At 44.6% G+C, this 24,982-nt stretch overlaps 1 protein-coding gene across 1 annotated transcript; it reads left to right on the top strand.

Moving 5' to 3' along the window:
* Positions 1-376: 376 nt before the first annotated feature.
* On the top strand, positions 377-24,343 carry LOC140701871 (carboxypeptidase inhibitor SmCI-like). Its single transcript, XM_078379696.1, has 6 exons — positions 377-461; positions 1,586-1,759; positions 4,819-4,998; positions 11,341-11,514; positions 23,335-23,519; positions 24,299-24,343. Exons 1-6 carry the CDS (start codon positions 377-379, stop codon positions 24,341-24,343), a joined length of 843 nt encoding a protein of 280 aa, XP_078235822.1.
* Positions 24,344-24,982: the final 639 nt, after the last annotated feature.

Below are 24,982 nucleotides of genomic sequence, written 5' to 3'. Positions count from 1 at the left end.
GTAGCTAACTTGTTCCTGAAGTTTGGATAAATGACCAAGCACAGAGATTTATTCATCATTAACTGCTAAACAGTCCAGAAACTGAGAGGAGGAGAGACATTTGCACTGAACCTTGAGCAATTTACTCCGACCTGACAGGGTTTCCTTGTGTTGATGTTAAACTGATATACTTCAGGGGCTCTGGGGTCCAACAAGTACTTTAAACACATTATTCAAGGACATTCAGCTGGGGTATGGAGCATTGTTCCAAAGTATCCCAACGGATTGACAAATTGTTCTGGCTGCCTGAATGCCCCGCTTCCCTTCCCGATGGGACCCTCTATAAAATGGCTTAGCTGAGCAACGAAAGCTAATATTAAGCCGTTAGGTCGTCACCATGCAGGGCAGCTATTTTGCCCTTTGTCTCCTCATCATAGGACTCTGCATACCATGGTTTCAGCTGTTGGGTGTTTCTGCCCAGGGTAAGAACTTCACGTCTTCTCTGTCTCTCATTGCATATGTCTATGGCTGTCTCTTGGCCATTTAGGACCATTTCGTGCCCCCAATTGGTCACTTCTTTGGAGTTTTTAGCTGGATGCCAAAACTGTGGGACATGCTTTTCCCTTAGAGATGATCGGATCTGGTAATAACAGTCAGCTCACTGAACTATTCGTTAAAAGGGTAGGAGGAAAGCTCATGGTCTACTGCAACCTGAAACAGAATATCTAGCAATAATGTTGTCAGCAGTCTTCCATCCCATTGGCTCTGTAAGGTGAAATCAACCCAAATGGCTGAGTTGTAAGTGGTTCCCAGAAGATTAGTATTTGGCTTCGTTTTACACGGGAGATCACTGGAGAATTAGTGTAGTGATGAGGCAGATTTACAGATCTACCAGTAGATCCTATGGGAGGCACAGAACAAAGGGGGTCATCAAACGTCCTACCCTCAGGTTGGGTCCGCTGGGGGAAAACAAGCTGGCTGGACCCCATGAGGGTCTTTTTCCTCCCCTAGTAGTTGGGTGTCTGTGGGTTGGCACTTTGGGGGGTGGCGTCTACAGGAGACTTGCTTCTATTCACAACCCTAGGTTTTAGCGTATTTTATCTTGAACAGATTTCTTGGAACAATAAAATTAAGATACCCCTTTATGTTACCATTGATGTCTTAAGAAATTACTCCTAGTCAAAATTATAAGGTTACCTTAGTACCATACAAATAACCAGTGCAGTATAGCGGGTGGCGTGTCAAAGGAGGGCTGAGGAGACCAGGGTTCAAATTCCCACTTGGACACTGGAAGTCACTGGGAAATGGCATGGGGAAAACCATTTCCTCTTGCACCTTGGAAACCCTATTAGAGTAGCCATAAGTCGGATGCAACATGACACACAGCTATAACGTAACACTGGCTTACTGCTCTCCCTTATCACCATCAGAATAAATTGTAAATTTCTATTTACAAGGCACCCCCTTTGAGAAGCCATCAACTGGCCACCCTCCTCAACCATTCGTGTTTCTTGTATCCTCTTCTGAAATCAGGATCCAGCGTTGCTTTTAAAGAGGAGTCATCGTTATACTATATCTGAGTCTTTCCCACTCTTTCAATCCCCAGATCCTCTACTTGCAAAATGCAAACTCCCCAAAGAACCCGGGCGGTGCCGAGTACGTTTTGGACGCTTTTACTACAATGTCAAGAGCGGGAGGTGTGAAGAGTTCATTTATAGTGGCTGTCATGGTAATGCAAACAGATTTCGCACTAGAACACAGTGCATAACGGAATGTGCTGGTAAGAACAGAAAACTTACAGATCTTTTCCGGGCAATCCAATTGGTTGATTCTTTTCCCTCACTGATTATTTCAGCCCACGAATGCAATAGAAGGGTTCAGTTTGCCTGTACAGAGGGAGGAAGGTATGGCGATGCTTGAAGGCTCCTTAGATCAGTGGATCTCAGAAGCCCAGTCCATTGGAGGTGCCAGCTTGCAGTTCTAGAAGCTCCAGTCCAAGAAAACCTGGGCCCACAAATACTTTACGTTGAGTGAAAGGTGCAGAAAGCAGAGGTCAACTATTTTTTGCCACCCTATGTAAGCTGGTTTAGCCATGAATGCCACACCTGACTAAGACTAAGAAGTGTCCCAATGGCTTGACTAACTGTTGTGGCTGCATGAATGCCCCGCTTCCCTTCCCAATGGGACCCTCTATAAAATGGCTTTGCTTAGCAAGGAAGGCTAATATTAAGCAGTTAAGTCGTTTCCATGAAGGGCGGCCATTTTGCCCTTTGTCTCCTCATCGTGGGACTCTGCATACCATGGTTTCAGCTGTTGGGTGTTTCTGCTCATGGTAAGGACTTCACGTCTTCTCTTTCTCTCATTGCATATGTCTGTGGTTGTCTCTTGGCCATTTAGGACCATTTTTCCTCCAATTGGTCACTGGGTTGGAGTTTCCAGCTGGATGCCAAAACTGTGGGACATGATTTCCCCTTAGAGATGATCCAATCTGGTCATAACGTTCAACTCACTGAGCTATTCATTAAAGAGGTAGGAGGAAAGCTGATGGTCTACTGCAACCTGAAACAGAACATCTAGAAATAATTTTGTCAGCAGTCTGCCATCCCATTGGCTTTGCAAGGTGAAATCAACAAAATCACTGAGTTGTAAGGGGTGCTCTGAAGATTAGTGTTTGGCTTCGTTTTACACGGGAGATCACTGCAGAATTAGTGTACTGATCAGGCAGATTTATAGATAAACAGATCCTATGGGAGGCACAGAACAAAGGGGTCATCAAACGTCCTACCCTCAGGTTGGGTCCGCTGGGGGAAAACAAGCTGGCTTATAATCAATTAATACAGATGCATGGCACAATGACACTTGGAAATAGAATACTACAGTTTAAAAGCGATAGAGAAAGCAAGAGAATAGTAAACAGGAAGAAAGGTGCTAGACCCAGATAATTTTTCACTGAGATACAGATGGATATTTTTGCACTGACGTTTATGAAGGCAATAAATGATTAATTATTGCAAACTAAACTTCTAGAAATGGGCAATACATTATCATAATACTGAGTCAGAGAACTGTGGAAATGAAAGGGACCCCAAGAGTCAAGTCTAACTCTCAGTCCAAACAGGAAATCCACAGCTGAAGCATCTCCGAGGGATAGCCACCCGATCTCTTTTCATAAACCTGCAATGAAAGAGAGTCCATCGCCTTCCAAGACAATCTGTTCCATTGTCCGATAGCTTTTACTGTCAAGATGTTCGTCCTAATATCATTCCCTCTCATTGAAATCTATTACTTCCTGTAGCTTTGGAGCTACAGAAAATAAGCTTGCGTTTTCTCCCATGTGAAAACAAATATTTGAAGATTGTTACATAACATCTTCCAGATTTTTGTTCTCCAGGCTAAAGATACCAAACCCCTTAGCAATTCAACACAGGCCTCCAGACCTCTTACAGACCCAGGAAAAGAACAGAGGCGTAACCTAATTAAGTTAATTGAAGGCCAGCCCTATCATAAGGTGGAGGCTGAGAGAAGCAACATCCTCAGGTAGCCACGCATACTGATGGCCAAGGAGAACACCATATACATGAGCCACAAAACCTGGCCTGTAGTCCATAAAGTTGTCCTCAGGTATAGCAGAGGCTATTGGCCTCCACCGATGCTGGGCTCAGATTCGGCCACCAGTCTGTTCAGTGTGTGTGTATGGAATGAGGAGGGAGTCACCTTGTCCTTTGCCTCAGGCAGCAAAATGTCTTGGGCATGTCCTGATAGTCATGACTGAACCATTAATTCAGATGGACCTGGTGTAAACCTGGCTACTGCCTGAAATCCAATGTTAAATTGCAACTAGAGTAAGCTCATTGGATTAATAGAATTTTCAGAGCAATTGACTCACCAAATCCCCATTAATTCAATGGGTGCGCTCTGCTGGAGTTTAGCCATTGCATGATAATAATACTGTGCTGACATCAAGGATTTTGCTCTTGTTTATCTTCACTACAGCCAGGAATGTCCCCAGCTGAGGCTGTTATCCTGCCACCAGCCTGTCTCTAACACAGAACAGAGGACGGTAGGAGAAAAATAACAGAGCTTAGAAATAAGGACTGAAATCTAGTAATACGTTGCAATTCAGGTAGGCCCACTGGAATCAATGGAATGTATGGAGTTCTCACCCAATTCCCACTGATTCAGTGGGCTTACCCTAGTTCGATTCACTATGCCAGATGACAGTATTTCAGCCAGCTGTGTCACAAATAGCAAAATTACTTGCAGCACCTCACTTTTGGAGGCAATGAGTGATAATGTTATTACATTTTAAACGTGTTAATGTATATTCTCGAAGTCTTTCATGGCCGGGATCTGATGCTTGTTGTGGGTTTTTTGGGCTTTTTTGCTGTGTTCCAAAGTTTGTTCTTCCTGGCGTTTCGCCAGTCTCCCTGGCCGGCATCTTCAGAGGACTGGAGTAGGAACTCAGCCGGCCACAGAGACTGGCAAAACGTCAGGAAGAACAGCCTTCAAAACACAGCCAAAGAGCCCAAAAAACCGACAACGATGTGTTAATGTATGTTTGTACTTTTGGAGGATGGGTTGTAAACCCTGTTCCAGCTGTGTGTGCCCATATATGAGACCCATGAATTTGGTAGGATTTACTCCCTTGAAGGTTTGCCTAGAAAAGAAGGCTGAGCCAGTTCAATTCCATTGATTTTGATGGAACTAATTCAGGTTATGATTTCAAGCAGTCCAGCTAATTTGTTGGGATCCAACCTGTCCTGTTCTCTTTTGCAGAAGATGCAATTAGGTAAATAAGTCTTCTCTTCATTTCTTCACCATCCTGCCTCTCTCCTCCAGAACGCATGCCTCCAAAATGTGATTTTCCTCCAGAAACGGGTTCCTGCAAGGCGTCTATGCCTCGCTACTACTTCAATGTCAGAAGCAGACAGTGTGAAGAGTTCATTTACGGTGGCTGTGGGGGCAACAGCAATAACTTTCGGACTGAAATGGACTGCATGCATAAATGTGTAGACTACAGTAAGTGCCAATGCAAACAAGAACAACAAACCCCACACATTTCAGGAAAGGAGGAATAAATCTACATGCAGCAGGACCATTTTGGATGAAGCCTTAATGTGCTTGCTTTGGAATAAAAAGACAGTGAAGCACAGCTATAGTAATGCATGAACCTCAGAGACTGGGGGAATCCATTTCCATTTTCCTTCTTTCCCACCACCAGACCCATGTTGAGAATCCCTCAACCAGAAACTGGACTGGCTGGGGAAATCTTTCAGTTGAACCTTCAAATTAACTTTTCTAAGCCCTTATATAGTGCAGCATGTTCCTCTGCTTATCTTTTGTCATGTCCGTCGTGGCAAAGTCAGTCTCTCAGCCCCAGTTGGCAATTTAGAGACAGCAATAATCCATTTGACAGAATGGTTTTCATGCCTGAAATCTGAAGATGGTTAAAATGTTTAACCTGGAGAGACTAACCTGCAGCAGATGGACGTATCCAATGATGAGTTTATCACAGTTTATCCAACAATGAGTGGAATATGATCTTTCTTTGGCTGTACCTCCCAACAGCCCTCTCTAGGATGGCCAGTGTTCAGGATTTTGAGAGCTGTGATCCAAACGGTCCTTCTCCTTGGCTTATAAACAACATCCTTACTCAGGAAAGAGTTGATTGTACTCCTTTTCTTTAAAGTGAGCTTATGATCTCATATAAGTCTCACTTCTGTTAGTAAAGGTTCGCCTTGACACTTAGTCCAGTTGTGTCTGACTCTAGGGCGTGGTGCTCATCCTTGTTTCCAAGCCGTAGAGCCAGAGTTTGTCCATAAGAAAGTTTCCGTGGTCACGTGGCCAGCGCGACTTGACATGGAATGCCGTTATCTTCCCACCGAGGTGGTACCTATTTATCTACTCACATTTACATGCTTTCAAACTACTAGGTTGGCAGGAACTGGGACTAGCGACAGCAGCTCCTCCGTTGCGTGGATTTGATCTTACAACTGTTGGTCTTCTGACCTTGCAGCACAGAGGCTTCTGTGGTTTAACCCACAGTGCCACCACATCCTTCTGTTCCCATGAAACAATTCCATTGGTGATCTCAGTATTAGCTGAGCTGTCTTCTGTCCCAGTGCCTGTATGGCTGTTGTGGGGGGGGCATGTCTCCAAGAGATATCCAAGCTATGCAAACATTGGTTGACAGTGTATAAAACAGATGTTTACTTTATTCTCTCAAAGTGGCTTTATTTGTTTTGGTTCTATCAAAATGCTGCCAATTGTTGCAAAGCATTTGTGCTGTAGAGGTTTTTAATAGTTTCCGGTTGAAATGATTTTTCAAGCCATGTCAGTCTTGTGCAGCAAAAGCAACGAATGCCTTGTGGCACATCAACTACTAGCATTTTTTATTCACCGTACATTTCATCAGATACACTGAAATAGAAACCACTGGGTACAGATGTACCATATGTTTTGTACTGCACGGGATGTGGCACTGTGTGTTTTATGGGTAATGGCTATAACAATGGAACTGAACCAATCTGGTTCCTACCTTTCTCTCTGGAAAAAGCTTAACAGATGTTGAGGCACCTGGCACAGTGATAGTCTGTGGCTCAAAGTAAATTATATTTTAGCCTCATTTTGAAAGAAGCACTCCCTCAAATGGGAAACAAAAATCTGTTACGAGATTTCCCTCACCTACGTATCTTGCATTTAGTGTGCTTTGTCTTTGAGACTGGTTACAGAAGCACTAGTTTAATCTGCAGATCTGATTGCTGTGACACGTATCTCTGAGGAAATCCTGTTTAATCATAGGGAATACATGGTCCCCTTAATATTTGGCCTGACCTTTTGTCCCAGTTTTAAACTGGAGAATCAAGTTGGTATAACTCCGCCGGTTTAACTTTCAATGGTAAAATTGCCACCATTTGCGAAGTAGGTACAAGCAGTATTTCCTATCAAATGCTAATCACATGACTCAATGTGTGATAGGAAACACCCACCCCATTTCTTAATCTGTTGCTGTAAGGTACATTGATGGAGTTACACTGATGAAAATATGCAGTAGGATTCTAGATATTCCATCTGACTCTCTTTTCTTTCCCCAGAAGGATAGTGAGCCGGAGGAAAGCTGTATCTGTATCACTTCCAACACATTAACATGCAGTGGATCAAAAAGGAACAAAAGTGGAAGTGCAGATTTTCATGAATATCTGTCAGGCTTCATCGTCCAGATCCAGCAGATATTCTCACCCGTAAATTCACCTATTCTTTAGCATCTGTGGATTCTGCTTCTTACCCCCAGTCTCTTCATCGTCAGAAGCCTATGTGATAGGAGCGGTGAAAAATGTGGCATTGAGTGGAATAAATCCTCTGACTTCACCGAGACATAGAAGAGGCACCACTGGATGGAAAGGACCTCTCTCTGAAGCCTGGCAACCAGCTGCCATTTCTGTAAAGCCTATACCGATTGTCGGCAGGAATTTGGGGAAGATTAGGGGCTGCGCTATGGGTTCTGGGGAGGAGGTGACAGCAGTAGACTCGAGTTTCAGGGGTGCTGGAAATCCGCTTTGTTTTGTAATCTAACATTTACAGGAGTTATCCCAGGTGCAAAATCTGCTTTGGGAATAGGTGCCATGTTGTGATAGGTCCCATAAAGTGCAGATTAAAACCTGGAATGGAGTCACGTGCCTCCCGAAATTCAAGTGATTGACTGCTATTGGCTGGAGACTTCAAAGGAAGGGCTTGGAGGCTCCTACGTGGTCCCTTCCGTCTCTCACCTGAGGTGGTGGCCTTACTCTGCCTCATGTTAGGACTGGGCCTGCTCCCCCCCCCCCGGCATACTGCCTTCCTGTCATGTTGTGCCAGCCAACCAAGCAGAGGCCTCCGCCTTGCACCCTCGCGAGGATTGTCACAGGCCCTACCTGGCATGTGTCCATAAGCACTAAGAAAAAGGGGGAAAAAAGGCACCCCCTCCCAAATGGGCAAGCAGTAAACAATGCATGCACAACCTGTACCCGGTGCAAAAAAAGTCACACACACACACACACACACACACACACACACACACACACACCAGTAGCCTGCCTTGACTTCCAGCACAGCGCTTGCCACAAGCCAGCCTGGTTACCTGGCCAACAGCCACAGAGATAGCAGCAAGCAAGCCAAGCACTTAATCAGGCCCTACAGCTCCTGCCTAGCTAGGCACCATTCCTAATTCTTGGGATGGGTGGATGGGTAGTTAAAGAGGAAGGAAGGAAGGAAGGAAGGAAGGAAGGAAGGAAGGAAGGAAGGAAGGAAGGAAGGAAGGAAGGACGGACGGACGGACGGACGGACGGACGGACGGACGGACGGACGGACGGACGGACGGACGGACGGACGGACGGACGGACGGACGGACGGACGGACGGACGGACGGACGGACAATCACTACCACCGGGCAGATATGCCAGGCTTGACCTGTGCACTGAGCTAGACACTAGATAACCAGGAACAGACTGGACAGAAATAGAGTAGGATCCCTGTACCCATATCCTGGTTTTACTTATCCACATTCTGAAAATATCAAAAATATTAACATAAAAAGATCCAGAAATTGATTTTCACAAGTATTAGCAGAATCAGCCATTAGAGGGAACTAGCAACCATGCGTTGAATACTTGTTAGTGAAGAATACATAGCATGGTCTCTGGCACTGTCTATTGTTGGTAATGCACTTGAAAATATTTTTTTCTGGAGTTTTCCCCCCTTTTATCATGCTATATATATAGTGTTTGCTATTTTCCGTATCCACTGGTGGCTTGGAACCAATCCCAACGGATATGGGGGTCCTACTGTAAATAATGTTGTCATGTGTTCTCAAGTCATCCCCGAATTATGATGATCCTACGAATGAACAGTAAATTGTCCTGTCCTCAACAGCCCTGCTCAGCTCTTGCAGCTCAAGTCCGTGATTTCCTTTAATGAGCCAATCCATCTCTGGTCTTCCTCTTTTCCTGCTAACTTCAGGTTTTCCTAGCATTATTGTCTTTTCTAGCATATCCTGTCTTCTCATGATGTGCCCAAAATAGGACAGCTTCAGCTTCAACATTTTTGCCTACCAAGAGAGAGAGAGAGATAAATTGAATCCTCATTGGCAGCTGACAGCCCTCCTTGTGGGATTCATAATGCTATTTTGGTGGGAAATCAGTGAGGTGATATTACACGCAACAGTTCAAATGGAGTTAATACAAATGAGGAGATATGAATAAATATTATAGTTTCATTACTCTCTTTGGGAATCCAGAATCATTCCTATTTCAGAGGATCTCTACCATAAAGCGACAAAAGAGTGTGAAAATGAAAGCACTTCTTTGTAGTAGGGTTTTCTATTCAGGTTAACGCAAAAGTCCCATCTCTACTGATTACCCCGGCCATCGAGCACACACATGTTCAAATGCAGTTGCGCGCATGTACCCAGATTCTCTCACACACAGGATTCTTTTCCTCTTGCACACTCAAACAATCTCTTGGTTCACCAAACATTCTGAGGAAATAGCGTCCTTCTCAAAGAGCTAGTCTGTTCTACAAGATGGAGGGGCAGCTCACAGAATGAGCAGAGGGTCTCCCCTGCCTAGATTTGGGGGCCCGGCGTGAGCCAGCCATGATCTCCCGATGCTTAAGATTGCCTTTCAAGATGACAGGATCGTGTCTGCCAGCTCAGTTGCTGACATATTCCAGGCTGGTGCCTTATGGCCTAAAAGGAACAGGGAAATAAAGCCAAAAGTTAAACCCACATCAATCAAACTGGACAAAGATACCTAACTTGTTCCTGAAGTTTGGATAAACGACCTACCAATGAGATCCATATTATTCATCATTAACTGCTAAACAGTCCAGAAACTGAGAGGAGGAGAGAAATTTGCACTGAACCTTGAGCGATTTACTCCGACCTGACAGGGTTTTCTTGTGTTGATGTTAAACTGATATACTTCAGGGGCTCTGGGGGACCAATGAGTTCTTTGAACACATTATTCAAGGATGTTCAGCTGGGGTTTGGAGCATTGTTCCAAGGTGTCCCAATGGCTTGACTAATTGTTCTAGCTGCCTGAATGCTCCGCTTCCCTTCCTGATGGGACCGTCTATAAAATGGCTTAGCTGAGCAACGAAGGCTAATATAAAGCAGTTAAGCAGTGACCATGCATGGCGGCCATCTTGCCCTTTGTCTCCTCATCGTGGGACTCTGCATACCATGGTTTCAGCTGTTGGGTGTTTCTGCTCAGGGTAAGAACTTCACGTCTTCTCTGTCTGTCACTGCATATGTCTGTGGCTGTCTCTTGGCCATTTAGGACCATTTCTTGCCCCCAACTGGTCACTTCTTTGGAGTTTTTAGGTGGATGCCAAAACTGTGGGACATGCTTTTCCCTTAGAGATGATCGGATCTGGTAATGACGGTCAACTCAGTGAGCTATTCGTTAAAAGGGTAGGAGGGAAGCTCATGGTCTACTGCAACCTGAAACAGAATATCTAGCAATAATTTTGTCAGCAGTCTGCCATCCCATTGGTTCTGTAAGGTGAAATCAACCCAAATGGCTGAGTTGTAAGTGGTTCCCAGAAGATTAGTATTTGGCTTCGTTTTACACGGGAGATCACTGGAGAATTAGTGTAGTGATGAGGCAGATTTACAGATCTACCAGTAGATCCTATGGGAGGCACAGAACAAAGGGGGTCATCAAACGTCCTACCCTCTAGTTGGGTCCGCTGGGGGAAAACAAGCTGGCTGGACCCCATGAGGTTCTTTTTTCTCCCCTAGTAGTTGGGTGTCTGTGGGTTGGCACTTTGGGGGGGGGGCATCTACAGGAGACTTGCTTCTATTCTCAACCCTAGGTTTTATCGTATTTTATCTTGAAGAGATTTCTTGGAACAATAAAAAGAAGATACCCCTTTATGTTACTATTGACTTCTTAAGAAATTACTCCTAGTCAAAATTATAAGGTTGCCTTAGTATCATACAAATATAGCGGGTGGCGTGTCAAAGGAGGGCTGAGGAGACCAGGGTTCAAATTCCCACTTGGACACTGGAACTCACTGGGAAATGCCAAGGGGAAAACCATTTCCTCTTGCACCTTGGAAACCCTATTAGAGTAGCCATAAGTCGGATGCAACATGACACATAGCTATAACGTAACACTAGCTTGCTGCTCTCCCTTATCACCATCAGAATAAATTGTAAATTTCTATTTACAAGGCACCCCCTTTGAGAAGCCATCAACTGGCCACCCTCCTCAATCATTCGTGTTTCTTGTATCCTCTTCCGAAATCAGGATCCAGTGTTGCTTTTAAAGAGGAGTCGTCATTATACTATATCTGAGTCTTTGCCGCTCTTTCAATCCCCAGAACCTCTGCCTCCAAAATGCAAACTCCCCAGAGAACCCGGGCGGTGCAAAGCACGTATTGAAAAATTTTACTACAATTTCGACATCGGGATGTGTCAAAAGTTCAATTATGGTGGCTGTGGTGGCAATAAAAATAGATTTCGCACTAAAGCAAAGTGCATAAAGGAATGTGCTGGTAAAAACAGAAAACTTACAGGGCTTTTCCGGACAATCCAAATGGTTGATTCTTTTCCCTCATTGATGATTTCAGCCCAGGAATGCAATAGGCTGTTTCTCTTTAGTAGGAGGGTTCAGTTTCCCTGTACAGTGGGAGGAAGGTATGGCGATGCAGGAAGGCTCCTGAGATCAGTGGCTCCCAGAAGCCCGGTCTGTTGGAGGTTCCGGCTTGGACTTCTAGAATCTCCAGTTCAAGAAAACCTGGGCCCACAAATACTTTACGTTGAGTGAAAGGTGCAGAAAACAGAGGTCAACTATTTTTTGCCACCCTATGTAAGCTTTTTTAGCCATGGGGTTTCAGAACAAAGTGCTGTTGATTTCTATGACAGTCCTGTCATCGCCGTTAATGACAGGACTAACTGTCATCATTCAGTCTGGGCTTGAAGCTGAGGTGGTAGATCAGAACCAGGAATGCAATAGAAGGGTTCAGTTTGCCTGTACAGTGTGCGGACGGTAGGGCGATGCAGGAAGCCTCCTTAGATCAGTGGCCCCCAGATTTCTTAGGTGGTAGATCAGAATTTCTTGGGGTTCAGTTCTCACCTGCACCAATGCTAGCAGACCCTCAGGCCTGCCATCCCATTTGCAGGCAGTTAGTGCCTTATCTTACCTCCCTGCTCTGCATGTTGTGAAAAAAAGGGCCAAAGAACTTTCCAGCCCAATGGAAGATCTTAGACTTGGGCTCTGATTCATCCTGCACCAGTGGTAAAGGACGATGGGAACAGTAGTTCCATGAAATCAGGAGGGACACAAAATCCCCCATTATTGTCCTGAAATGCTCCATGTTTTAAAGTCATTACTTTTGATTGAGGGGAAATCTGTACTTCTAACTAGGGTTTCTTATAATCCATACGTAGAACTTAAAGTTCTATGTATGCTTTTATCTCCATATGATGGACTTTCTCTCTTCTTTCCAGATAAACTGCCAAAATATTGACATTTTCAGACGTATCAAAATGTAACCTTGTTCTGCGGAACCGTGAGGTCTTCCGTCATCTTTTACCAATCAGGTGGACATGTCTTGTATGCTCTCCAGGAGATGTACCTGCTGTTCTTTGATGCTTAATGTAAATAGTTATTAGAGGACAATGCAATTACATATATACTTGCTTGCATACTCAATAAAAGGCAGAAAAAAATTATTCTCCTGGACATTGCTTTTTTTGGGGGAAAATCCTGAAGGCTATTCAGAAGAGAGAGTTATTTGCTCAGAACAACCATCTGGTTTCACTCTTGAAATAATGCCTGAATCGGGAATGTCAGCTATGATGGAAAAAAGCAGAACACCAACAAGTGTTATAAAGATAGAGATATAGTGCTGTAAGGACTGAGTTGAAACAGCAAATTTCTTAGTACAGTATGACATTTGGCAAGCCAGGAGCTAAACCTAGAATTTTCTAATGCACGTGACTTCTATTTTGTGTTGGTTTTCTGCTTGTTTGTTTATCCTAAAAAGTAAAGGTAAAGGTTCCCCTTGACAATTTTTGTCCAGTCGTGTCCGACTCTAGGGGGCGGCGCTCATCCCGCTCTTCAAGCCATAGAGCCAGCGTTTTGTCCGAAGACAATATTTCCGTGGTCACATGGCCAGTGCGACTTAGACACGGAACGCTGTTACCTTCCCACCGAGGTGGTCCCTATTTATCTACTTGCATTTGCATGCTTTTGAACCACTAGTTTGGCGGGAGCTGGGACAAGCAACGGGCGCTCACTCCGTCGCGTGGATTCGATCTTACGACTGCTTGGTCTTCTGACCCTGCAGCACAGGCTTCTGCGGTTTAGCCCACAGCGCCACCACGTCCCTCCTTGGGTGAGCTGGTAGACAACGTGAGGCGCTACTCCTCGCAGAAAAAGAGACCGTTGTAGGCTGGCAAAAATTGACCTGAACTGTTTGGGAGTGTAGTTAACTCCCTGGTGCCCACACAACAGCTCAAGTTTTGTTGTTGAGCCACATTGGCTCAAATATAGTTGGGTTACTCCAAGAAATGAGTCTCTTCCTGCTAACACGCCTCGTGTCTTCACAGAGGGGTCCATGCAGGCCACTCCCATTCATCATTAAGTGGTAAACGATCCAGAAACTGAGACGAGGAGAGAGATTTGCACCAAACCTTGAGCTATTTGCTTCAGCCTGACAGGGTTTCCTTGTGCTGATGTTAAACTGATATACTTCAGGGTCTCTGGAGTCCAATGAGTACCTTGAACACATTATTCTGGCTGCCTGAATGCCCCGCTTCCCTTCCCGATAGGACCCTCTATAAAATGGCTTAGCTGAGCAACGAAGGCTAATATTAAGCAGTTAAGTCGTCACCATGCAGGGCAGCTATTTTGCCCTTTGTCTCCTCATCATAGGACTCTGCATACCATGGTTTCAGCTGTTGGGTGTTTCTGCTCAGGGTAAGAACTTCACGTCTTCTCTGTCTCTCATTGCATATGTCTGTGGCTGTCTCTTGGCCATTTGGTACCATTTCTTCCCCCCAATTGGTCACTGCTTTGGAGTGTCTAGCTGGATGCCAAAACTGCGGGACATGCTTTTCCCTTAGAGATGATCGGATCTGGTAATAACAGTCAGCTCACTGAACTATTCGTTAAAAGGGTAGGAGGGAAGCTCATGGTCTACTGCAACCTGAAACAGAATATCTAGCAATAATTTTGTCAGCAGTCTGCCATCCCATTGGCTCTGTAAGGTGAAATCAACCCAAATGGCTGAGTTGTAAGTGGTTCCCAGAAGATTAGTATTTGGCTTCGTTTTACACGGGGGATCACTGGAGAATTAGTGTACTTATGAGGCAGATTTACAGATCTACTAACAGCTCCTATTGGAGGCACAGAACAAAGGGGGTCATCAAACGTGCTACTCTCTGGTTGTGTCTGCTGGGGGGAAAAAAGCTGGCTAGACTCCATGAGGTTCATTTTTTCCCTAGTAGTGTCTGTGGGATGGCACTTTGGGGGGGGGGGTCTACAGGAGACTTGCTTCTATTCACAACCCTAGGTTTTATCGTATTTTATCTTGAACAGATTTCTTGGAACAATAAAATTAATATACCCCTTTATGTTACCATTTACGTCTTAAGAAATTACCCCTAGTCAAAATTATAAGGTTACGTTAGTATTATACAAATAACCAGTGCAGTATAGTGAGTGGCGTGTCAAAGGAGGGCTGAGGAGACCAGGGTTCAAATTCCCACTTGGCCACTGGAACTCACTGGGAAATGGCATGGGGAAAACCATTTCCTCTTGCACCTTGGAAACCCTATTAGGAGTTGCCATAAGTCGGATGCAACATGACACACAGCTATAACGTAACACTAGCTTACTGCTCTCCCTTATCACCATCAGCATAAGCTGTAAATTTCTATTTACAAGGCACCCCCTTTGAGAAGCCATCAACTGGCCACCCTCCTCAACCATTCGTGTTTCTTGTATCCTCTTCCGAAATCAGGATCCAGCATTGCTTTTAAAGAGGAGTCGTCATTATACTATATCTGAGTCTTTGCCGCTCTTTCTGTCCCCAGAACCTCTACCTGCAAAATGCAAACTCCCCAGAGAACCCGGGCGGTGCCCAGCACGTTTTAGACGCTTTTACTACAATTACGACAGCGGGAGGTGTGAAGAGTTCATTTATAATGGCTGTCATGGTAATGCAAACAGATTTCGCACTAGAACACAGTGCATAAAGGAATGTGCTGGTAAGAACAGAAAACGTACAGGTCTTTTCCGGGCAATCCAATTGGTTGATTCTTTTCCCTCGCTGATTATTTCAGCCCACGAATGCAATAGAAGGGTTCAGTTTGCCTGTACAGAGAGAGACAGGTATGGCGATGCAGGAAGCCTCCTTAGATCAGTGGCTCCCAGATTTCTTAGGTGGTAGATCAGAACCTCTTGGGGTTCAATACTCGCCTGCACCAATGCTAGCAAACCCTCAGACCTCCCACCCCATTTGCAGGCAGTTAGTGCCTTTTCTTACCTCCCTGCTCTGCATGTTGTGAAAAAAAGGGCCAAAGAACTTTCCAGCGCAATGGAAGCTCTTAGACTTGGGCCCTGATTCATTCTGCACCAATGGGAAAGGACGATGGGGACAGTAGTTCCATGAAATCAGGAGGGACACACAATCCCCCATTATTGTCCTGAAATACTCCATGTTTTAAAGTCATTCCTTTTGATTGAGGGGAAATCTGTACTTCTAAGTAGGGCTTCTTATAACCAATACGTATAACTGAAATACTATGAATTCTTTTATCTTCATATGATGGACTTTCCCTCTTCTTTCCAGATAAACTGCCGAAACAGTGACATTTGCAGACTTGTCAAAATGTAACCTTGTTCTGTGGAACCGTGAGGTCTTCCGCCATCTTGTACCAAATCGGGTGGACACTTCTTGTATGCTCTCCAGGAGATGTACCTGCTGTTCTTTGATGCTTAATTTAAATAATTATTGGAGGATGATTCTATTACATATATACTTGCTTGAATAGTCAATAAAAGTCAGAAAAAAATTATTCTCCTGGACATTGCTTTTTTGGGGGGAAATTCCTGAAGGATATTCAGAAGAGAGAGTTATTTGTTCAGAACAATCATCTGGTTGTTGTTGTTTAGTCGTTTAGTCGTGTTCAACTCTTTGTGACCCCATGGACCAAAGCATGCCAGGCCCTCCTGTCTTCCACTGCCTCCCGGAGTTGGGTTAAATTCATGTTGGTTGCTTCAATGACACTGTCCAACCATCTCGTCCTCTGTCGTCCCCTTCTCCTCCTGCCTTCACACTTTCCTAACATCAGGGTCTTTTCCAGGGAGTCTTCTCTTCTCATGAGAGGGCCAAAGTATTGGAGCCTTAGCTTCAAGATATGTCCTTCCAGTGAGCACTCAGGCTTGATTTCCTTTAGAATTGATAGGTTTGTTCTCCTTGCAGTCCAGGGAACTCTCAAGAGCCTCCTCCAACACCACAATTCAAAAGCATCAATTTTTCTGCAGTCAGCCTTCTTTATGGTCTAGCTCTCACTTCCATACATCGCTACTGGAAAAACCATAGTTTTGACTATGCGGACCTTTGTTGGCAAGGTGGTATCTCTGCTTTTTCAGATGCTGTCTAGGTTCATCATCACTTTCCTCCAAAGAAGCAGGTGTATTTTAATTTCATGGTTGCTGTCACCCTCTGCAGTGATCATGGAGCCCAAGAAAGTGAAATCTGTCACTGCCTCCATATCTTCCACTTCTATTTGCCAGGAGGTGACGGGACCAGTGGCCATGATCTTAGTTTTTTTGATGTTGAGTTTCAGACCGTTTTTTGCACTCTCCTCTTTCACCCTCATTACAGGGTTCCTTAATTCCTCCTCACTTTCTGCCATCAGAGTGGTATCATCTGGTATCACTCTTGAAATAATGCCGAATTGGGAATGACAGTTATGATGGAAAAAAAAGCACAACACCAACAAGTGTTATAAAGATAGAGATATAGTGCTGGAAGGACTTAATTAAAGCATCAAATTTCTTAGTATGACATTTTGCAAGCTGGGAGCTAAACCTAGAATTTCTACATGCTTATGACTTCTATTTTGTGGTGGTGGTGTTTTTTTTGCTTGTTTGTTTATCCTGATTACATCTATTTTCAAATGAATGTGTTTACCCTTGTTTTAGTGCAGGCTGGGACACCCCTTAGACATTTTTTTTCCTGAAGCAAAGGACACAATAGTTCACACCTCCATTTCATGTACCTAGATTGACCGGATTGACTGTGGCATGTTATCTGAATGCTGGGTATCTAACGGGAGAGAAAGAGAGCCCTGAATAACTTCTTCCTGTGCCAAGGAATGTCCTTTCTGGGAACACCGTTAGCTGCTCACCAGTGGCTTTTCCTGCTTCTTAGGCCCCAGTGGACAGTAGACCTCTGAGAGCCACCTAGGTGCAAGAGTGGAACCCCGTCTCTGTGAGTCACTGCGTGGCAGGTCCCGGTCTCTTTCTCCCCAGCCCCGACTTGCCACACCTGATTAAGGCAGAAGGTCCCTGCGGGGTGCACTGTAATCTAAACTTTACAGGAGTTATCCAAGGTGCCAAATCTGCTTTGGGAATAGGTGCCATGTTGTGATAGGTCCCGTAAAGTGCAGATTAAAACCTGTCTCCCGAAATTCAAGTGATTGACTGCTATTGGCTGGAGACTTCAAAGGAAGGGCTCGGAGGCTGCTACGTGGTCCCTTCCGTCTCTCACCTGAGGTGGTGGCCTTACTCTGCCTCATGTTAGGATTGGACCTGCTCTCCCCCCCCCCCCCCGGGCATACTGCCTTCCTGTCACGTTGTGCCAGCCACCCAAGCAGAGGCCTCCGCCTTGAACCCTCGCGAGGACTGTCACAGGCCCTACCTGGCATGTGTCCATAAGCCTGACGGGACCAAGAAAAAGGAAAAGAAAAAGGCACCCCCTCCCAAATGAGCAAGCAGTAAACAATGCATGCACAACCTGTACCAGGTGCAAATAAAGTCACACACACACACAAACACCCCAGTAGCCTGCCATGACTTCCAGCACAGCGCTTGCCACAAGCCAGCCAGGCTACAAGACCGGCAGCCGCAGAGATGGCAGCAAGCAAGCCAAGCCCTACAGCTCCTGCCTAGCTAGGCACCGTTCCTGATTCTTGGAGTGGGTGGATGGGTAGTTAAAGAGGGAGGGAGGGAGGGAGGGAGGGAGGGAGGGAGGCAGGAAGGAAGGAAGGAAGGAAGGAAGGAAGGAAGGAAGGAAGGAAGGAAGGAAGGAAGGAAGGAAGGAAGGAAGGAAGGAAGGAAGGAAGGAAGGAAGGAAGGAAGGAAGGAAGGAAGGAAGGAAGGACAACCACCACCACCATGCAGATACGCCAGGCTGCTTTCCCAAAGGGTTATTCGGCCCTGCATGATCAAGGGGGCAGCTCATGGACTGGGCAGAGCGTCTCTTATTCCTGAAGCTTAGATAAACCACCAACCATTGGGATTTGTTATGCCAGAGAAGAACCATATGATTCATGGTCCTGCTCCTTCTACTGGAGATAGCAGGCTTTCCACCTCTCCAAGAGGAAAGGTTACATACCCAACCCGCAATTCACCTGTCGATTGGGGCAGAGATGCAGACATCTCCCTAGACTCTAGAGGCCCCATACATGGACATGGAGGGCTGGGGTTAAAGGAGGAGGGCAAGTGGGGAAGAGGAGGACTGCTGGGCGGGCGTTCGAGGGCTAGAGGGTGCTGGCACAGCTTGAAAGCTTGAGAGCCAGTTGGGTGACGGTCCATCGCCAGGATCCTGACACCGGGTGTTGTGAGGAATTCTTTGTGATGCTGGAGGAAGCAGACCAGGTACAGTGGGGTCTCTACTTAAGAACGTCCCTACTTAAGAACAATCCAACTTAAGAACAGTTCCATTTGCTAAATTTTGCTTCTACTTGAGAACAGAAATCCAAGATAAGAACAGGAAAAAAAAACCTTTCCTGCTCTTTTTTTAATCTTAGGTCATCTTAGGTTAAAAAAATTCTCCCCCTAGTGGTAGAGTACGTATTAACCAGCTTTGCATTAGTTCCTATGGGAACTAATGCTTCAATGTACGAATGCACCTCTACATAAAAAAACAGCCAGAACGGATTAATTGGTTTTCAGTCCATTCCTATGGGAAATTTTGCTTCAACTTCAGAACTTCAACTTAAAAACACCATTCCAAAATGGATTAAGTTCTTAAGTAGAGGTTCCACTGTAGTTTCTATGGACGGAAAAGAGCAGATACGGATTAAATGGTTTTCAATGCATTCCTATGGGAAATGCAGATTCAACATAAGAACTTTTCAACTTGAGAACCACCTTCCAATACGGATTAAGTTCTTAAGTAGAGACCCCACTGTATACTGAGACAAGGCAAGACAGCAAGAAGCAAGGTGACTGGAGACCCAGCAGAGAGCCTGCCACAGGCACGGAGAGCAGCCGGCGCAAGCACGCCCACCATGAGGTTCTTACCGTCAATGTTGCCAACATCACTTGGCCAGTCCTCCTCTTCCTATCCATCCTCTTCCCACACCTTACTACATGGGTGAACCTATGGCCACATAGACTTTGGCCATGCTTCCATGGAAGAGTACCACATGTATGGTGCAGCTGCCGCTACTGCTGACCACCAAGGAATAGCTAGTGAACGTGCCCAGGCTGCTTTACTCTAGAGATAGTTAAATATTTGCATTCAGCACCTTTGTTGCGACGCCCCATGCTTGGCACACCTGAGAAGTGTTTTGGAGCTGGTAGACAACGTGAGGCGCTACTCCTCCCAGAAAAAGAGACTGTTGTAGATTGACCAAAATTGACCTGAACTGTTTGGGAGTGTAGTTAACTCCCTGGTGCCCATACAACAGCTCAAGTTTTGTTGTTGAGCCACATTGGCTCAAATATAGTTGGGTTACTCCAATAAATGAGTCTCTTCCTGCTAACACGCCTTGTGCCTTCACAGAGGGGTCCATGCGGGCCACTCCCATTCGTCATTAAGTGGTAAATGATCCAGAAACTGAGACGAGGAGAGAGATTTGCACCGAACCTTGAGCGATTTGCTTCAGCCTGACAGGGTTTCCTTGTGCTGATGTTAAACTGATATACTTCAAGGGCTCTGGGGTCCTATGAGTGCCTTGAACACATTATTATAGGACATTCAGCTGGGGTATGGAGCATTGTTCCAAAGTGTCCCAACGGATTGACTAATTGTTCTGGCTGCCTGAATGCCCCACTTCCTTTCCCTGTGGGACCCTGTATAAAATGGCTTAGCTGAGCAATGAAGGCTAATATTAAGCAGTTAGGTAGTCACCATGCAGAGCAGCCCTTTTGCCCTTTGTCTCCTCATCCTGGGACTCTGCATACTATGGTTTCAGCTGTTGGGTGTTTCTGCTCAGGGTAAGAACTTCACGTCTTCTCTGTCTCTCATTGCATATGTCTGTGGCTGTCCCCTCTTGCATGATGCATGTGACTGCCTCTGGCTTGTGTAATGCAGCCAGCCATTTAGGACCATTTCTTCCCCCCAATTGGTCACTTCTTTGAAGTTTCCAGCTGGATGCCAAAACTGTGGTACATGCTTTCCCCCTAGAGATGATCCAATCTGGTAATAACAGTCAACTCACTGAGCTATTTGTTAAAAGGGTAGGAGGGAAGCTGATGGTCTACCACAACCTGAAACAGAACAATTTTATCAGCAGTCTGCCATCCCATTGGCTTTGCAAGGTGAAATCAAGAAAATCACTGAGTTCTAAGGGGTTCTCTGAAGATTAGTGTTTGGCTTCATTTTACACGTGAGATCACTGGAGAAGTAGTGTACTGATGAGGCAGATTTACAGATCTACCAATAGATCTTATGGGGGGGCACAGAACAAAGGGGGTCATCAAATGTCCTACCCTCTGGTTGTGTCCACTGGGGGAAAACAAGCTGGCTGGACCCCATGAGGGTCTTCCCCCCCAGTAGTTGGGTGTTTGTGGGTTGGCATTTTTTGGGGGGTCTACAGGAGACTTGCTTCTATTTTCAACCATAGATTTTATCGTATTTTATCTTTAACAGATTTCTTGGAACAATAAACTTAAGATATAGTGGTGCCTCGCACAGCGAGGTTAATAAGTTCCGGATTAACCCTCGCTGTGTGAAAACATCACTGTACGGGAAGGAAAAAGCCATTGGAATGCATTAAACTTAGTTTAATGCATTCCAATAGCAGCTTTACTCACCATACAGCGATGCTTTCTCAATGGCCGGCAGCCATTTTCGCGCCCTCCCCTCACTTAACGAGGGCACGAAAATGCTGCGCGTGGCCATTTTGGGGCCTCCGGCGGCCATTTTGGGGCTTCCGGTGGCCATTTTGGACCCGCCGAACAGCTGATCGGCAGGTCGCAAAGCAAAGGTCGGTAAGCAAACCGCTTACTGACCTTCACTCTGCGATTTTCGCCCTATTGAGGCATCGGTGTGCGATCGCATTTGCGATCGCAAAAACGGCCTCGTAGAGCGAATTCATCGCTCTACGGTGCACTTGTTGTGCGAGGCACCACTGTACCCCTTTATGTTACCACTGACTTCTTTTTTTTAACATACCAATTTATAATTCAATTTTTTTAAAATTTCCAAAACAAATACAAGAATACAAAATACTTATTAATACAGTGCACCCCCATACCCACGGGACCCTTTGGAGCAATACTTTTATTACGAACCTCCTTCCCAAAATGATATTCATTGTTGCTTAGAGGCTTTCCCCTTTCCTTTCACTAATACGAATTCAATAAATCTACCCCAATTAGCATAAAAATATTTAAACTTATTTCCCCTCTTTTCCTCTTAAGTTTAGTAGTCAATTTATCATTAAACGCAATGCCCCATACTTCATTATACTAATTTTCTAATTTAATATCATTTTTATCTTTCCAGAATCTAGCTATTATTATTCTTGCACTTGTCATAAAATTGGAAATCAATTCCTTTGAGCAATAATTTCTTCATCACATTTCAAACAGGCATTAGAATAGTCTGAATTTATTATGTTCAATTTCACCGGAGTCATGTACCACCTTAAACTATTTTTTTTAAAATTCCTTTATTCTTACCAACATTAATCTTCAAACTCTCATCTTCCAAATTTTTGTCCAATCCTCTATTTTAATTTATTTCTTTAAATCATGCTCCCAAATTGATTTCAAACCTTCTATTTCAGTCTCCTTTTCTTCTTGTTCCAAAATTAGGTTATAAATTCTACTTACTTCTCCCTTCCTCAAAGCATCTTTCTGCATATCTTCATGTGATGATAGAAATTGTTCATACTTAGTACATTCTCTACATTTGCCATTAATCCAGCTATCTAATTGGATATAATTATACCATGATGGGACGTGGTGGCGCTGCAGGCTAAACCGCAGAAGCCTGTGCTGCTGGGTCAGAAGACCAAGCAGTCATAAGATCGAATCCACGTGATGGAGTGAGCTCCTGTCGCTTGTCCCAGCTCCCGCCAACTTAGCGGTTCGAAAGCATGCAAATGCAAGTAGATAAATAGGGACCACCTCGGTGGGAAGGTAACAGTGTTCCGTGTCTAAGTCGCACTGGCCATGTGACCACGGAAGATTGTCTTCGGACAAAATGCTGGCTCTGTGGCTTGGAAACGGGGATGAGCACTGCCCCCTAGAGTCGAACACGACTGGACAAAAATTGTCAAGGGGAACCTTTACCTTTATACCATGATAGTTTATTCATTTGAAGTTTAACTATTATCTGATACTTCAATCTCATTTTAATCATCCAATCCTTCAATCTGGCAACTTTTTTACCCTTAAACAAATCAGCTAAACCCTTCATGTTTGCTGGGAAATTTTCTATTTCAGTCACTAATTTTAGTGGTGAAGTAAAGGGACATAACTTCTTTTTATATCTGTTCCAGACATTTAACATTTTCTTTAAAAAGTGCAGTATAGAGGGTAGCGTGTCAAAGGAGGGCTGAGGAGACCAGGGTTCAAATTCCCACTTGGCCCCTGGAACTCACTGGGAAATGGCATGGGGAAAACCTTTTCCTCTTGCACCTTGGAAACCCTATTAAGAGTTGCCATAAGTCGGATGCAACATGACACACTGCTATAACGTAACACTAGCTTACTGCTCTCCCTTATCACCATCAGCATAAACTGTAAATTTCTATTTACAAGGCACCCCCTTTGAGAAGCCATCAACTAGCCAACCTCCACAACCATTGTATCCTCTTCCGAAATCAGGATCCAGCGTTGCTTTTAAAGAAGAGTCATCATTATACTATATCTGAGTCTTTGCCGCTCTTTCTGTCCCCAGAACCTCTACCTGCAAAATGCAAACTCCCCAAAAAAACTGGGCGGTGCAAAGCACTTTTTGTAAAATATTACTACAATGTCAAGAGCGAGAAGTGTGAAGAGTTCATTTATGGTGGCTGTCGTGGTAACAAAAATAGATTTGACACTAAAGTGAAGTGCATACAGGAATGTGCCAGGAATACGCTGGTAAGAACAGAAAACTTACAGGTCTTTTCTGGACAATCCAAATGGTTGATTCTTTTCCCTCATTGATGATTTCTGCCCAGGAATGCAAAATGAGGGTTCAGTTTGCTTGTACAGGTGGAGGAAGGTAGGGTGATGCAGGAAGCCTCCTTAGATCAGTGGATCCCAGAAGCCCAGTCCATTGGACGTGCTGGCTTGCACTTCTAGAAGCTCCAGTCCAAGAAAACCTGGGCCCACAAATACTTTGCGCTGAGTGAAAAGTGCAGAAAACAGAAGTTGACGACTTTTGTCACCCTATGTAAGCTGGTTTAGCCATGGGGCTTCAGAACCAAGCGCCGTTGATTTCAACAGGACTAACGTCATCATTCAGTCTAGGCTTGAAGCTTAGGTGGTAGATCAGAATGTCTCGCCTGCACCAATGCTAGCAAATCCTCAGACCTCCCACCCCATTTGCAGGCAGTTAGTGCCTTTTCTTACCTCCCTGCTCTGCATGTTGTGAAAAAAAGGGCCAAAGAACTTTCCAGCCCAATGGAAGCTCTTAGACTTGGGCCCTGATTCATTCTGCACCAATGGTAAAGGATGATGGTGACAGTAGTTCCATGAAATCAGGAGGGACACAATCCCCCATCATTGTCCTGAAATGGTCCATGTTTTAAAGTCATTACTTTTGATTGAGGGGAAATCTGTACTTCTAAGTAGGGCTTCTTATAATCCATACGTAGAACTGAAAGTACTATGAATGCTTTTATCTCCATATGATGGACTTTCTCTCTTCTTTTTAGGTAATTGACCGAATCCGTGATATTTTCAGACGTATCAAAATGTAACCTTGTTCTGTGGAACCGTGAGGTCTTCCGCCATCTTGTACCAAATCGGGTGCACACTTCTTGTATGCTCTCCAGGAAATGTCCCTGCTATTCTTTGATGCTTAATTTAAATAATTATTGGAAGACAATGCAATTACATATATATTTGCTTGCATAGTCAATAAAAGACAGAAAAAATTATTCTCCTGGACATTGCTTTTTTGGGGCAAAATCCTGAAGGCTATTCAGAAGAGAGAGTTATTTGCTCAGAACAATCATCTGGTATCACTCTTGAAATAATGCCTGAATCGGGAATGTCAGCTATGATGGAAAAAAGCAGAACACCAACAAGTGTTATAAAGATAGAGATATAGTGCTGTAAGGACTTAATTAAAGCATCAGATTTCTTAGTATGACACTTGGCAAGCTGGGAGCTAAACCTAGAATTTTCTAATGCATGTGACTTCTATTTTATGGTGGTTTTTATTTGTTTGTTTATCCTGATTACACCTATTTTCTAATGAATGTGTTTACCCTTGTTTTACTGTAGGCTGGGACACCCCTTAGACATTTTTCTACCTGAAGCAAAGGACAAAATAGTTCACACCTCCATTTCATGTACCTAGATTGACCGCATTGACTGTGGCATGTTATCTGCAT

The sequence above is a fragment of the Pogona vitticeps genome, chromosome 8 (genome assembly GCF_051106095.1).
Source record: "Pogona vitticeps strain Pit_001003342236 chromosome 8, PviZW2.1, whole genome shotgun sequence".
NCBI classification, from domain to species: Eukaryota; Metazoa; Chordata; class Lepidosauria; order Squamata; family Agamidae; genus Pogona; species Pogona vitticeps.
The sequence above is the reverse complement of the archived record's forward strand: the minus strand, read 5'-3'. Positions and strand labels throughout refer to the sequence as shown.